The 16,954-nt window shown below is 36.2% G+C and overlaps 1 protein-coding gene across 2 annotated transcripts in view; it reads left to right on the top strand.

Moving 5' to 3' along the window:
* Positions 1-16,954, top strand: part of COL12A1 (collagen type XII alpha 1 chain) — a 119,238-nt gene that overhangs the window by 11,003 nt on the left and 91,281 nt on the right. For both annotated transcript variants that reach the window (XM_047733615.1, XM_047733616.1), the window contains exons 4-13: positions 1,484-1,627; positions 2,063-2,122; positions 4,752-5,015; positions 5,192-5,356; positions 6,028-6,201; positions 8,377-8,667; positions 8,867-9,469; positions 10,634-10,906; positions 14,358-14,630; positions 16,253-16,525. In XM_047733615.1, the coding sequence (XP_047589571.1) occupies positions 1,484-1,627; positions 2,063-2,122; positions 4,752-5,015; positions 5,192-5,356; positions 6,028-6,201; positions 8,377-8,667; positions 8,867-9,469; positions 10,634-10,906; positions 14,358-14,630; positions 16,253-16,525 (2,520 nt within the window). The remainder of the gene's footprint in view (positions 1-1,483; positions 1,628-2,062; positions 2,123-4,751; positions 5,016-5,191; positions 5,357-6,027; positions 6,202-8,376; positions 8,668-8,866; positions 9,470-10,633; positions 10,907-14,357; positions 14,631-16,252; positions 16,526-16,954) is intronic.

Below are 16,954 nucleotides of genomic sequence, written 5' to 3' on the forward strand. Positions count from 1 at the left end.
AGTGTCAAGTGATGAAGTGAGTTGTTATTCCTTACCCAGTCTTCTGCATATTTCAGTATTCAGGAAACATTCTGGAATAATGGTGAGCTGCCATGATGAAGACAGGAATTTACTTTGGCAAGGTGGATTCCACAGATCCTGGGCTAAGAGTCTTTGAAAAACAACAACAACAAAACACCTTGTTTTGATTGTTCTCAGGAGTTATCTTTAAGTGTTTATGATGTTGCCCAGGTGTGGAAAACTAATCTCTGTTGATTAACTTTCAGTTTTAACGTGGAAAGGGAAAATAACCATTTCCACTAACACTGGTCAGGTGGTAGGAAGAAGTCTTATCTGGCAGATAGTAGAGAGGGATGATGTCAATATAATTTATCACTATGGCCTCTAAAAATACTAATGATTTAAAATGCTAACTTCTCACAGAACTGGGAAAAAATTTTTAATAGGATCTGGGAACTTAAGGGGTCAACAACTTACTTTTTCTTCTTTGAATCTTTTCTCCCCAAATGTACTTGCAGTTAACTCATTCGTTTATTCCAAAGCAATAAAGCTGTTGAAAAACAGTTCCGTCGGTTTCCACGTATTGGAAATTCCTGACTTCTGTACTCTGCAAACTGGCACTGAGACCACCCAACCCAGCAGAGCCCTGGTATCTTGTCCTTTGGGGGCCCTGGTTGGTTCTACGTGCTCCACACTTAAACCAGGACTGTTTCTTGGGGTTCTATTATACTACCTGTTACTTTTTTTGATTATTTCTGTTTTGATGAAAATATAATAAAATTAAAAATCCTAGAAGGCTCTTAGTCCCTAGGAAATACTATTTCCTGATTGTATTAAGAATGAACATACTCTAGAAGGGAGTACATAACTGTCAGTATATAAGTATATACCCAGTACACGGTATTTTGAAATGTTTGATATCTAGTTAAGTCAACTGAGAGGACTGTGGCTACCTATTAATATATACAACCTTTTGAGGATGGAGAATGCATTCTCCAGACTGCTTCCCACTACAGCTTAATTTCAGCCTATGGTGTTCGTTGTTCTTGAGTTGATTTTCATCCCCTAATAACCTTTCTTCACCTTCTCCAGGACATAATTTAAAATTAAGTTATTTTCTGGGTTTTTTTTGGACTAATTTATGAAATAATTTTGTTATCTACCATTCACCTTCAGAAACAATGGGAGATTTTGGTTTGATATTCTGGTGTATCTTTATCCTAGAGGAATCCTTGAGTCCTCAAACAAATATTGAATACGATTATCATTAAGTAAAGGCTATGCCAGTCCATTTATAGAATTTCAAAGTTTTGGTTTCAGAAGAGAGAAGAAGATAATGAAGATAATGTTTGGATGTTCTGAAAAAATGTGTATATATTTAATTTTTTAGATTTTGAGTCTATCTGGGAATGATATTATATTTTGTCATGTTATATGTGAAAGATAGTTTATTGCATTCATATTTTCCTTTCTGTATTTCCAGATGGGCCCACTAAAGAATTTACCCTTGCAGCTAGTACCACTGAAACTTTATTATCAGACCTTATACCTGAAATAGAGTATGTGGTGACAATTACTTCATATGATGAAGTAGAGGAAAGTGTACCAGTTATAGGACAACTAACAAGTAAGCACACATATAAAGTACATTTATGCTTTTAATTTTGCAGGAGACATCTCCAGCTTTCAGATTCAATCTGTTATGCAGAGTTGCTTTGTATCAGTATTAAATATTCTTCCTATGATCCTAGACATTTGTGGATGTTAATAATTCATTCTCGATTTACAACCATAGTCTTTGGAAGCAGCAGGAACATTGTGAGTGAAAACTATTAAAAACATTAAACTTTGCCAGCCTACAATATCACTGTCTTTTTGATATACAGCTAAAACCTCACCAAAAGTAATTTGTAAGGCATGGCTTATTTGGCAGTATTCTCTGAGCAGCTGGGCATGGATCATACGTTTGAAAGACAGTAGTGGGAAAACAACATATTTATATTTTTTTAGGAAATATTTGTACTGGTTCATTTCTTTTTGTAATAATCAAGTTTTGACTCAGTTCAAACAGGTGGTCCAACAAAGCCAGGTGAGAAGAAACCTGGAAAACCAGAGATACAAAGTAAGTATTTCCTTTAATAGTTTTGCTTGGGTTTATAGAAGTCATAAATGTAATATAAAGGAGATGTTCCAAGTATATGCATACTTGATTTTATTCCTGTATTAATTTCTATAGGTGTTATCTAGAGGTAATATGGGCAATTTAATAGTAATATCTGACAAAACAGTTGTACTACCTACATTTTGAGTTTCTAGTCAATTTTTCATTCTATTTAGTAAGTGTTCATTATACTGGGAGTAAACTGTATATTGGTGTATATCCACCTTTTTTGTTTGTTTGTTTGTTTGTTTTTGGTAGGATTTTGGCAGTAGGTGAAAAAGCTCACCACTAGACTTAACTCATTTCTCAAAGACAAACTAATAGGAATAGGGCTATATGAGGAATATAAACTAGAATACCAGAGAGATGCCCTCCTTGTGTTTGAAGAATTTCTTGCCATGAAAATATATTCCCAAATCTCTGGCTGTGTTATGCTCACCTCTAGAGTATTTGCATGCCTTTCATTGATGTCAGTGTCACCATTTCCAGTGTCTGTGTAAGATATCTAAAGGATATACACATTTTTCAAAGAGGATGTTGGGGAGCTGGTGTCCGGGACTCAGTGGGGTGAGAGATGGGAGTAAAGCCTTAGCCAGTTTGAAACAACTCTCCGGGTCATTCTGATACATTCTTGCACCACCTCTATTATTATTTCACCCCCACAAAGAATCATGGAGACAAATTAGAAAAGGAAAAGTCACGACAAAAGCTGTTCACAGTGTTCTTTGTAATATACATTTGGGAGCCCGACCCCAAACAAAATAAGATACCCAATGATCCTTGGTGCACTCATAACCAAACAAAAGGAATTTTATTCAGTTTAGGTTGGGCAATTTATAGCCTCCTTTGTCTTCTATTGTTTTGTCTGACTTACTGGGTTGGACCTTAAGGGGTTTCTTGGACTTCTAATTTGCTACTTATAAACGTTGGATTTATGACCAGGAGGACAGTAAAAGGATTTGAATACAAAGTCCTCTTTACCTAGAATTTTACCTTACAAATGCCTGTTCATCATTCTTTCCGATGTCTAATAATCTACAATGAACTTTGTAGTATTCAGTTATAATGCTAATATATTTCCTGAACCATCAATATTTATTCTAAATCAAAGCATCATACCAAATATTGACCAACCTAGACTTAAATGGGCCTGTAAAATGGTGTGCAAAAATTATTTAAGCACACAACTTGTATTTAGCTCCAAAATTTTCCAAGACCCTTTCCTTCTCTTTGTAGCCAAGTATTTCTTTTGTTATTCACCAGCTGACTACAAGGATGAAAACATCTTCAGAAAATTCACTTTGTGTTGCCTTTCAAATACAGATTTTCATGAAAATCAGCCTGTTTTCCTTCTGACTGCAGAGAAAAGGAAAGACATGGGTGTTCATTTATAAAAGCCAGTCATTGTATTTCAGTAATTTAAAGATATAATGTGCCTTTTTTACTTTTGAACTAAAATGTTTTTCTATTCTTTGTTTTGTAAAAGTAGGTTTTAGGTGTCAAATTTAAATACACTGATAATGGGGCGCCTGGGTGGCTCAGTAGGTTAAACCTCTGCCTTCGGCTCAGGTCATGATCCCAGGGTCCTAGGTCCGAGCCCTGCATCGGGCTCTCTGCTCAGCGGGAAGCCTGCTTCCTCCTCTCTCTCTCCCTGCCTCTCTGCCTACTTGTAATCTCTGTCAAATAAATAAGTAAAATCTTAAAAAAAAAATAAATACACTGATAATTAGGAAAATAAGATATTTTGACTATCTTGTATCATATTTATACTTCTTTTTACATATATTTTTTAAAGATTTTATTTATTTATTTGAGAGAGAGAGTGAGGGAGCAGGACCTGGTGTGAGGGGTGGGGGGAGCAGAGAGAGAGGGAGAAGCAGACTCCTTATTGAGCAGGGAGCCCAATGCTCCATGCTGGGTTCCAGGACTCTGGGATCATGACCTGAGCTGAAGGTAGAGGCTTAAATGACTGAGCTGCCCAGGTGCCCCTATGCTTCTTTTTACTTCTGTTAGATTCTATTAACCCTCTAGACTAAGTCACTGCAAACTTTAGAAATTGCATTCTAAAATGCAGGAGAATTTTAAAAGATTTTCCCTTTCCTTCCTCTTAACTACATCTGCTTGAATAAGACAGCAATTGTTTTGTATTTATTGCTAAATACCAAGGAATGAAGACACTGCTTATTTTGTATGTCGCCCAGATGTTTTTTGTAATTTGTACTTGAAGAGAAAAAAGAAAAAGGATGTCGTTTATAAAAATAGGTTGATAGCGTGAATACTTCAGTCACATGTTCTTGGAGAGTAGGTCATGTATCTATTTATCTCTTCTTGCACAAAGTCTTATATACTAATTTCGAGCCATATAGTTCCATAAATGCATCTTAGTGAAGGCACTGAAAATGCTTCTGTGTTTGTTAATAAAATGGTATATTCTTTTGTGCATGTCAGTTGTGGGTGAAGAACAATGTGAATATGTTCTAATGAACAAAATGATTTAAGGAGACAATAGTTTTTCAATGTTAGTTTGTATTTGTTAAGGACGGATAGAGTTAAGAATACATCATTTAAAAATATATCAAATGTATTTCAGAATGCTCTGTCAGTGCCTGGACTGATCTAGTGTTCCTTGTGGATGGCTCTTGGAGTGTGGGAAGAAATAATTTTAAATACATTTTAGATTTTATTGGTGCTCTTGTGTCTGCTTTTGACATCGGAGAAGAGAAGACAAGGGTTGGAGTTGTTCAGTACAGCTCTGATACCAGGACTGAATTTAACTTAAATCAGTACTACCAAAGGGATGAGCTTCTGGCTGCAATTAAAAGAATTCCATACAAAGGTGGCAACACAATGACAGGTATGATTTTACAAATTTTGTTATTGTTGAAAATAAATGAAATAGCTGTATGGGAAAGAAATTGAGCATTGCACAATTTTCACATGTTAAATAAGTTTGAAAATAATCACATGGTTTTTGACTTTGGCAAAATATTGTAGTAAGGAGTGAATGAACCTGTTTCTTTTTCACTTCAGGGGATGCCATTGATTACTTAATTAAAAATACTTTCACGGAATCTGCTGGAGCAAGAGTTGGCTTTCCTAAAGTGGCAATTATTATTACGGATGGCAAATCCCAGGATGAAGTGGAAATTCCAGCAAGAGAGCTTCGAAATATTGGGGTTGAAGTTTTCTCTTTGGGTAGGTCACGTTTGGTTAAGTATTTTTGCTTTAGAGATACCTCAATAATTAATGCTTATGAAGAAGAAAGGTACATTCCTTAAAGAAAGATGCTATTAGAAGTGTTTAGTGCACTTCATAGTGTAGTGTTAAACCATGTCATCTTTTGAGTAAAAATTCTGCTTATGTATTTCTCTCACATAACTCCCTTAGCCTATGCATTGTGAGGTGGTATTCATATTTTTGCCAGCCCTCTCCTTTTCAAAGAATGCTGGACCAATGATTCTAATAAAGATCCTCCTTGTATTATCATTAAGTGCTTTTTAGATGTGTTTCCTGTATTATGTAATACTTGAAGAATTTGGAGGGTTCCAGGTCATTCAGGACTCTGGAAGAAAAAAGTATTATCTTTACAGATGGCAGGGGCAAATGATGGCAGGGTTGAGATGAGAGCCTGCTCTGTTTTATTAACCATTCATTTTCCTTTCTGGCCAGCCACTTTCTATGAAATTATAAAATGCCTTTGTCATTTGAACAGTTGCACATTCGTTATAAAGTCAAGCAATTCTGATTTATGACTACATAAGGATTTACAAATGGCTTTACTTTTGAAGAACTGAGAAGGCAAAGAACTTCCCTAATTCAGCACATTTTTCTTTCCAATATATATCCTTGTCCTTTTGTTTTTGAAGGCATTAAAGCTGCAGATGCAAAAGAACTCAAACAAATCGCCTCCACGCCTTCATTAAACCATGTTTTCAATGTGGCCAACTTTGATGCAATTGTGGATATTCAGAATGAGATCATCTCCCAGGTGTGCTCCGGTGTTGACGAACAACTTGGTGAATTGGTTAGTGGAGAAGAAGGTGAGTGAATGGCTCAGTGTTCCCCTGTGTTCATCTTTTCCATAATTTGGTAGCATTTATAGCTTTACAGGTATTCTAAAAGTAGGCACATTTACTCAAACACATCTGGTGATTCTCCAGGTGTATACTCCATCATATGGCTTTTCAGTAACTCAACTTATCATTTGCATTGTTCCCCCTCCCTCAGTAGAACATGAAGTAAAACATTTATATCATTATAAAGTTCTTAAAAATCTTTTTTGGACAAGTTTGACTTGTTCTTTTTCTCTGCGACTATTTTGTGCACGTTGAATGTCCATAATTATGCTATCCATGTACTTGCTTTAATGGCCTTACACTCCTGAAGTAAACACTGACAGGCCGGGAGGACATGTATCTTAACATTCAGCAACATCAACTAGTAAGAAACAGTGTTCTCACTGGTGAAACAAAAGGCTTTTATATCATCATTCTCTGCATGTTTTCAAAACTTTTAAAAAATACTTCAAGGATCAGCCAGTTTGATCCTTCCACATCTGGAAAATCTTCCCACTTTTATCAGTTATTGCTTCTAAATACATGGGAGAAAGAAAAGACATTTCAGAAGACATTTCATAAACATCCTTTTGGCCATTAAAAAGTCACAATTTCCATGATTGTTCTCCTCTTAGCCTGAGAATTGACAAGGGACTAAAGATAAGTTCTAAATAGCTACTTCTTCAGTCTTATAAACTCTTTAATCTCCAAACCCCAAGTATTTTGGCAACATTTGATGGCTGTAGTTCTGTTTCAGAACCCCTTCTCATTGCTTCATGGGCTCCAAGCCTCTTTCTTTGTTTTACTGCCTAATGTCTGATTCTTTTGCTCTACGTGATTGCAAAATTGATCCCCTCACCCCACTTTCTCCCGATCAACCTCTCTTTACTTAGTCTTTTAAACATTCTAACGCTGCCCTGTCTTCCCTGGGGTGCATGTGTGGGATAGACCAAACGTCCATCCTGCCACTGTTTGAACTCGGCTTGCATAGGGCATGGGGCTGCTTTGCAGGTGTTCACTGTGTTCCTTGGGGCCTCTCTTTCTTCCTGGCTTGGTCCGTGGTTTTATCTCTGTGTCACTCAGAAGTTTTGGCCAAACATCCAGTTGGCACATCTGTTGTTTCTCTCTGCTCCCCACCACTTGTCACTTTTTAGAAATCATTTTTATGCACTCCATATGATTACCTTTTTGAAGAGGCCATGAGGAAATTTGTGCCTGTTTGATCATCCACTTCTTGCAGGATGAAATAAAAAAAAAAAAAGGAACTGTATATTCTGGGAAGTTGATTCTATTGACAAATGTAAAAGTGTGAAAATTTGATCTGAAGTATCTTAAAATACTACATATTACCTGTTAAGTACCTCACTGTCATATTATCTGTTAAGTACCTCACTACATTCTACATTTCATAAGGATAGAAATGTTTTAGATGATCAATATTTCCTTGTTAGTGTACATGTTATAAAACATTGAGTCACTCTTGGTGGCATTATGAACATTTTTTTCTTGGCTTGAAATAAGTGAGAATAAAATTTTCTAAAATTAGAAGAATTTGTTTAAGAGCTGCTGAATCCTTTATCTTTCTTACTGTACTATAAAGTGTCTTTTAAAGATTATATTTTAGCCTTTATAGTATCATTAAAAGAGAAAAAGAATTGAGTAAGTCATTGATTTAACAAATATTTATCAAGTGCCTACTTTGATACCTAAGAATAAAGACAATGAATAAAATATCAAAACCAGAATGGAAATCTTGGTTCCAGAGAATTAGACATCAGACATCTTATTATTAATGTCTTCCAACAACTTTCTTTTCTGCTAATTTTCTCAGTGCCCTGACTAAAAATCAGGCACTGCGTCTCTTTTGGTTGTGGATAGGTATAGGTGGAAGTAGAGAGTTGGAACTAGGCAGCTCTTCTAGACTAATTCATAATTAATTTGGATAAGGAGTATTGATTGTCCAAACCTAAGGGTTGCATCTCACTGTAGTTATTTTTAATTAATTAATTAGTTAATTAATTAACTTATTTATTCTCTACACACAACATGGGCTTGAACCTATGACCCCGAGATCAAGAGACACATGCTCCTCCAGTTCAGTAGGCCAGGTGTCCCTGCATCTCACTGTTTTTAGTCACTGTTCGGCTTGTTACTTTGCAGTTATTGAACCTCCTTCAAATTTGGTTGCCACAGAAGTTTCATCAAAATACATTAAGCTAAGTTGGAGTCCATCTCCTAGCCCAGTGACTGGCTATAAAGTCCTTCTTACACCAATGACGGCTGGAAGCCGACAGCATGCTCTCAGTGTGGGTCCTCAGACCACCACGCTCAGTGTTCGTGACCTTTCAGCAGACACAGAATACCAGATCAGTGTTTCTGCCATGAAGGGACTGACATCCAGTGAACCCATTTCAATAATGGAGAAGACTCAACCAATGAAAGTTCAAGTGGGTAAGTGAATAGGTCTATCATTGGGTTTAGTATATGTGATGGTCCATTGGACAGTATGTCTTACTGGTTCAGGTTTAGTTTTAAAATATTTTTAATAGTTTTCTTTTAAATAAGTGTGCTTATTAAGAAAACCAGGTATCTATATTTAATAATTAATTTATATTTGTTGAACTTTAATGGACTTTTTTTCTTTTCACAGAATGCTCACGTGGTGTGGATATAAAAGCCGATATTGTGTTTTTGGTTGATGGCTCCTATAGTATTGGGATTGCAAACTTTGTTAAAGTTAGAGCCTTTCTGGAAGTTCTCGTAAAAAGTTTTGAGATTTCACCAAATAGGGTACAGATAAGTCTTGTCCAGTACAGCCGGGATCCTCATACTGAGTTCACTTTGAAAAAATTCACCAAAGTTGAAGATATAATTGAAGCAATAAACACCTTCCCCTACAGAGGAGGATCTACAAACACTGGGAAAGCAATGACTTATGTCAGAGAGAAAATATTTGTCCCTAGCAAGGGTTCAAGAGGCAACGTACCAAAGGTCATGATTCTTATCACTGATGGGAAATCTTCGGATGCTTTCAGAGATCCTGCTATAAAACTAAGAAATTCAGATGTGGAAATCTTTGCAGTTGGTGTCAAGGATGCTGTTCGCTCGGAATTGGAAGCTATTGCCTCTCCTCCTGCTGAGACACATGTGTTCACAGTGGAAGATTTCGATGCTTTTCAGAGAATATCTTTTGAACTCACACAGTCTATCTGCCTTAGAATTGAGCAAGAATTGGCAGCTATAAAGAAAAAAGGTTAGTAGACTTTGTAGAGCCAAAATGATCTCTTCATGAACAAAGCATTTTTGGTTCTAAAATTGTTGGATAATATGCTTCTCTGTTTCCTTTTAGATACAGGAAGAAGTAACTTTCCTATATTTTTTATTTATAAATCTATTGAGCTTAGTTTATTTAGCTCTGAAATATGACTTTTTCCTGGGTATGGATCATGTATTAGTAAAAAGTTATTTACCAGGAGTCATTAGATGTTTTTGATCCTAGACCCTTAAGCAGGGCTGGGCACCAGCTTGATCACACCTATTTGTCATATTCAATACAACAACCCTTAGTTGAGTGTCCTCTAAGTAGTGGATGGTGAGCCAAGTCCTTTGAAATAAAGGTGATGAGCACATAGTCCTAGAACTTTGAATTCTTCTTATGCATTCCCTTTCCTGGACCAATTGTGGGCATCGTTCCTCACAGTTAGAATTCCTTAATCTCATTTCTTTATTTGTTCAAGTTCTATTTGTCAAACTTCAGTGAACAGTCCCATCTTTTTCATTAAGTCTTCCTTAACTGTTCTAGTGCTGTAACACTTATTATCACTTCCAGTCACCCAGGGTTCATAGGTATCACTCTGATTTGTTGATAATGTCACACTCTCCTGTCTCTCCAATTCAACAGAGCAGTGTGCCTTAAACATCGGCTCTTCTATGATTTTGTCTCATGACTATTCTTTTGTTAGGAAGAATTCCTTAATCATTACTTTGAAATACTGTCTACCACTAAAAGTTAATATCTGATTGCCAAAGATTAATGGGAAAGTATTGCTGGTTCATTTTAGGTCTGTTACTATTTAAATATTCTAGTTGCAGGCAGGACCATTCCATTACTGCTTTGTGTTTAGAAACCCAATTCAAATTAAATTTTAATTAATCATTTAAACAGTGTAACTTAGTATTGTTAATGGTCAAGACAAATGATCAAGACATCCTGGTAGGGTTGTAAATGAGAGGCCTTCTCTCAGTGGTCTTATGTGGAATATTTACTCAGTACATTTGTCTCAATGACTATTCCCCCAATGAACATAAGCCATTTCAGAAACATAGTCATCAGGTCCATTTTTGCTTTATAGATTTAAACATTTTTAACTGTGTCCTGTTTTTTTTGTTTTTGTTTTTGTTTTTTTTTTTTAAATAGCTTATGTGCCTCCAAAGGATCTTAGTTTTTCTGAGACAACTTCTCACAGTTTCAAAACTAACTGGTCTCCTGCTGGAGAAAATGTGTTTTCGTACCACATCACCTACAAGGAAGCTACTGGGGATGATGAGGTTACAGTGGTGGAGCCGGCATCAAGCACCAGTGTCATTCTCAGCAACCTGAAGCCAGAGACCCTATACTTAGTCAATGTGACTGCAGAGTATGAGGATGGCTTTAGTGTTCCCTTAAGTGGCGAGGAGACCACAGTGGAAGGTGAGATGGGGTTTTGGACCTTGTTTTCCAAAAACTAGCAATTTATTATAGAACCAAGTTACAATTTGAAATAACTATCTCCTCTATAGAGATGGTGAATGTCTTTGTAAGATTCAGAATCTATAAAGTATAGCTATTCGTACATCTCTTTAAAAAGTGAAAAAACTTTTATATAAAAAACCCCTAGGTTTATTTTGATGAATTTGAGGTTAAGAGGTGTAGAGAACTGTTAATAACTATGACACTAACTCTTGAAATGCTGCTTAAGGCCAGATTTTTCTGCCCCGTATCTCAAGAGTGTTATGTTCAAATACTTCTGTTTTTGTTTACTTTATCGATGGATGTGGTGGCAAATATATTACCACAAGTTTTTTCTTTTTAAAAATTGTGGTAAAATATACATAACATAAAGTTATCATTTTAACCATTTTAGGTATACATTTCAGTGACATTTAGTACATTCATATTCTTATGCTACCATTATCATCATCCATCTCCACAACTTTTCTCATCTTGCAAAACTGAATCTCTGTACTCATTAAAAAAATAACTCTTCATTCCCCAACCCTCCCTACCTTCACCCTATTGCCCCTGGCAACTACCATTATATTTTCTGTTTCTATGAATTTGACTACTCTAGGTACCTCATAAGAGTGGAATTGCACAGTATTCAGCCTTTTGTATCTGGCTTATTTCACTTAGCATAATGTCCTCAAGGTTCATCCATGTAACTTGAATCAGAATTTCCTTTCTTCTTACGGCCAAAAGAGAATCCCATTATATGTATATATCACATTTTGATTATCCACTCATCCACGGACACTTAAGTTGCTTCCACCTTTTAGCTATTGTAAATAATGCTGCTGAGAACAGGAGTGTACAAATTTTACCAAATGTTTTAAGCATTATTTGTTTAGATATGTCCTCTTTACTGATAGAATTGAATACTTTCTGATAGGTTTCATTACATTTGACATTTAAAGGATACCAAGGAATGTGGTTACAAGAAGACTAAGACTAGGTAATTACTCTTCAAGATAAATATCAGAAATAATAAAAGGCATGTCAATTTTTCTCTGTTTTTACTGGAGATAGGTGAAGAAGCTGAAACAGATGCATGAGGAAATTAAGATAGTTGCAAAGAAGAGTTTGCTAACAGGAAAGTCATATATTGGCATATCTTGCTAGTGAAAGCTAGAGAATCTTTCTTCCTCTGACAGATTTTAAAAATAAGATTGATCTATTCTTTTTGTGCATGGTTTAGGTATATTTCTATCTGAAGGCCCGCCAATAAAATAATGACCTAGGTTGACTTTTTTCCTTATGATATTTGTGTTGAATAATGTGGAAGTCCATATTTAGATATTTTATTTTCCTTTTTTTTTAAAGATTTATTTATTTGAGAAAGAAAAAATGCATGCATGACTAGAGGGTAGGGCAGAGGTAGAGAATCTTCAAGCAGACACCCCATTGAGTGCAGAGCCCAATGTGGGACTTGATCTCAAGACCCATGAGATCATGACCTGAGCCGAAATCAAGAGCTGGACATTTAACCGACTGAGATACCCAGGCACCCTCGTATTTCTGATTTCCTGATGATTTCTCTGTAATGTGCACATTGTTACTTGATGAGCTTGCCCCTTTTCCTTCATCACTTTGGGAGGGGGATGGGAATGTATCTCAAGAAAAAAATTTAAGTCCAGGAGGTTTTTGAGTAAAGCTAACTACATTCATATATGCTCTAGTTTTTGTTCATTGGGCTTCAACAATAGCATTTGGTAATGCGTTTCCAGTTCTACTGTCTGAGTGAAATATGAGATTTACACTTTCTTTAATAAATAAGGAAGCTTCTGATTTCAGTACCTTTCTTAAGCTAACAATTACTGAGCTCCAGCTTATGTGTCAGTTATTATGATAATTGCTTTCCATGGATTATTTCATTTAATCAATTCAATAATCCTGTACACAGTCTTTTTTTTTTAACTATTGGGTAATCTAAGGCTCAAAATTACACATTCAGCTTCAAAACTAGTAAAGTTCCTCTTGATCCTCAGCTTCACTTTCTGTGATTACAGTTGCCTATAGTCAACAACAGTCCAGAAGTAGATGATTGTCCTTCTGACCATTGTTAGAAGGTCAATAGTAGCCCAACATTATGTCATGATGCCTACATCATTCACCTCACTTTTTCTCATCGTGTAGGCATTTTCACAAGAAGGGTAAGTATAGTAATATATTTTGAGAGAGAGACCATATTCACATAATTTTTGTTACAGTATATTGTAATTATTCTATTTTATTATTAGGTATTGTTGTTAATCTCTTAATGTGCCTCATTTATAAATTAAACTTCATCATAGTTATATATAAGAAAAACACATTATAAATAAGGTTCAGTACTATTCGTGAATGCAGGCATCCTTTGGAAATCTCGGAATATAACCCCTACAGATAAGCAGGGGTGGGGAACTACTATATTCAAATTCAACAGTTTATTTGCCTCATTTGTTCTGGCTAATTTAGTCTTTTTCCTTGCCATCTAAAATGAGTCATGGGTGTAAGTCTGCCAACTGCCATTGGTTTTCTTAAGGGATTCACTTTCTTTCTCCCTGAAGTGGTCTACTGATGTGTTGGCTATTTAGATAAATTTCTAATTATATGTGAGGTAAATGCCGATGTATTGCACTGTGCTTTCACTCCAGTGGATTGAGAAGACAATAACCTTTATTTAATCTTTTCTGAATGTGTGGTCCAAATGGACAGTTTGCCCCTTAAATGAATAAATAATTTAAGCATGTTTACTGTCTATAAAGCCAAATGATGTTCTACTTTAGGCTCAGTGAAGATCCCATTTAAGATTGTGAATCAGTGTACATTACCCCATTGAAGTTTAACTTCAAGATTTAGATCCTGCTAGCATTCATTAAGTACAGTGTGTTTGGTCCAATTATTGGGTATGGTCTAATTATTCTCCAAGTCAAATGACTACATAAATTAAAAAGTTAGCTGTGGAACTGACTGGACAGTTTCAAGTGGGTAAATATGGTAGAACTGGGTGTTAGGTATTATTTTCCTACTTTTCTGGGAAAAAATCAAGTTAGAAGGAAAGCCTTGGCTACCTATTTTCAAGAAATGAAGTATTTTTATTCCTGAATTCTATGTCAATATGAATTTACTACTTAATAGAGTACTTATGATTTTAAAAGTTTACTATTAAGCACCTCTTTATCTGATTAAAAAATTAACAATACTTAGTTTCTTTCTGTATATTATAGAGTATTTGTTGTTTCAGCATCTAGTTAATATCTGGCTAAATGAATGCTTGTAACCAGAATGTTTAATAAAAAAACTGCCTTTGGATTTGTTTAGAGAAATGTTATAATTTAGTGATCAAAGGCTTAGTTTTGCATTTTTTATGTAAAATAAACTTTTTTTTTTAAACCAATTTCAGTAAAAGGAGCGCCTCGAAACCTAAAGGTGACAGATGAAACTACAGACAGTTTTAAGATCACCTGGACTCAAGCTCCAGGGAGAGTTTTAAGGTACCGAATTATGTATAAACCAGTTGCTGGTGGAGAAAGCAAAGAAGTTACCACCCCTGCCAATCAGAGGAGGATAACACTTGAGAACCTGACTCCAGACACAAAATATGAAGTATCTGTAATTCCTGAATATTTCTCAGGACCTGGTTCTCCGTTGACTGGAAATGCAGCCACGGAAGAAGGTAGGTGAAATATGCTGACTGTATGGTAACAACCCAGATCTTGGACCTCAAGGGGTCCTGTAGGCAGCTATCCAGACACTACAGGCCATGAGACACTGTCTCAATTATCTGAGTATCTTAGACGGTAGTCCTTTTAGATGTGGGTTACTCAAATTTTTGACTTACCTATGACAGCAATTTTTTGTGTCAATAGGACTCAAATGCTATCATATGGCCTAAATATTATTTTAAAAATAATATTATTAAATATTCCAATATAAATTGAAGGATTATTAGGGTTTAAAAATCAAACTGCTATGTACTGTTGAAACAGATTTCTTCAGGAAGATTTTAAAATAGTAGCCTGTTTTTATTTAAATGGCATAGTCAGACTCCCAGGATAGATGCTGATATTTGTTGCAAATTATTAATGTTTAATATTTATTTCAATGAGAAAAATTAAGGCATTTCTAATTTTCATTTTATTCCCTATCTTTAAACTTAAAAATAACAACAACAACAACAACAGCAACACAACATATTAACAATAGTGAACCGTTATTGAGTACTTACTTGTGTTAGGTTCTGTGCAAAGAGCTTTTCATATATTATCTCATCTGATCCATGCACAGAGTCAATGGAATTGTTAATATTATCCTTTTTTTTTTATAAGTAAATCAAGACTAAAGATACTAAATTGTAACTGGGTCATGCTGCTGATAAGCAGTGCATCTGAGGCAGGCACTCATAAGGAATATCCATTCCCTGCTTGTCCTCCATCACTGCTCCCTGCTTCCCTCCTGGGAGAACCTAGCTAAATGGCCTTTCCTGCAGAGACCCTTTCTCTTTCCATCTGCTTTCTTCCTCTTCTCTGCCCTGCAGGAAATCACTACATTTCTTTTTCTCTTTCTAGTTGGGGATATAGGGCCCTTTGTGTGGGGACCATAAAAAGACCCAGTGACTCTTCATCTTTCTGTTTTCTAGAGTGAAAGTGGCTAGCTGTTCCGTGCCCAGTGGAGAGTGTCACAGGGTTCGGTGACTTCACATCCTTCAGAGATGACATGACCACTCTACCAGAAAAGTCATGAAATGCCAAACATCATAGTTGCAAAGGGATAGGTAGCCCCTGAGTTTTACTCAAGGCAAGACCTCACTAGGGCTGTTTCCTTAAGTTTTTTTTCTAGGGATAGCATTTGATCACTAATTATTTTTATCATATCAGGCTTTCTCAGAGGTGGTAAAAAACCTACATTGTGATACTAATCAATGTATTTACAATCTGTAGCGCTTTGTTCCACTTTCAGGGAAAAGACTGTAGTTTTTAATGTCAAAGATAGTAATGCAAAAGATAATAACCTGCATAAACACAGAAGAGAAATTGGATGCCTTTTGCTTTGTTTCTCCCAACACTCAAGGCCCAGTTTAGAAATGCTGAAGCTCTGTTGCTTGTCAACAGTTGAAATTGCTGTCATACTCCTCAGGATATAAATTTGATGCAGCGTGCGTGCCCATGCCCATGCCCATGCGCGTACACCCATGCACATGTGCGCGCACACCCATGCACACACACTTAAAGCAACAAAGTGTTTTTAAAGTCATTTTATTAAATAATGAATTTTGATGTTGTTGTTTTTTTAATGAAGTTAGAGGGAACCCAAGAGACTTAAGAGTGTCTGACCCCACAACATCAACTATGAAATTATCTTGGACTGGGGCACCAGGGAAAGTGAAACAGTATCTCGTCACATACATCCCAGTGGCAGGGGGTGAGACTCAAGAGGTCACTGTGAGAGGACATACGACCAGTACTGTGCTGAGAGGATTAAACGAAGGGACGCAATACTCCTTATCTGTGACGGCCTTATACTCATCCGGGGCTGGAGATACCCTTCATGGAGAAGGAACAACCCTGGAAGGTAATAACTGTCATGTTTTATAGAAATCCCTGAGTTTGTGATTTCATTTAGGAAGCTGAAAACATTTGCGGAGAATCAAATCTAGAAATGTGCTATCCTTCCTCTTAAAAGGAATTTGTATTGAAAAGTAAGTAACTACCTCTTTTTCAGAGACGTAGAATGTAAGCCGTTGTAAAAAATTAAAGTTGATCAGGGAGAGGTGTACTGAGGAGCTGAGTGCATTAGAAGGCCATAGAAATATGTTCTCAATGCCATGGGCTGGTTAAGTGGAGAATAGGTGTGTGACATTCAGAGTGAGAAGTGACCTTGGGAAACATCTGTGGATGAAAAGGATTTGGGTTGCCCACAGTAACCCAGCAGCTTCCATCACTAGGAACAGAGAGGAACCCTTTCTGACTCTGAGTCTCTCATTCACCATGCATAAAAGCA

This window comes from Lutra lutra, chromosome 6, assembly GCF_902655055.1.
Source record: "Lutra lutra chromosome 6, mLutLut1.2, whole genome shotgun sequence".
Classification (NCBI taxonomy): domain Eukaryota; kingdom Metazoa; phylum Chordata; class Mammalia; order Carnivora; family Mustelidae; genus Lutra; species Lutra lutra.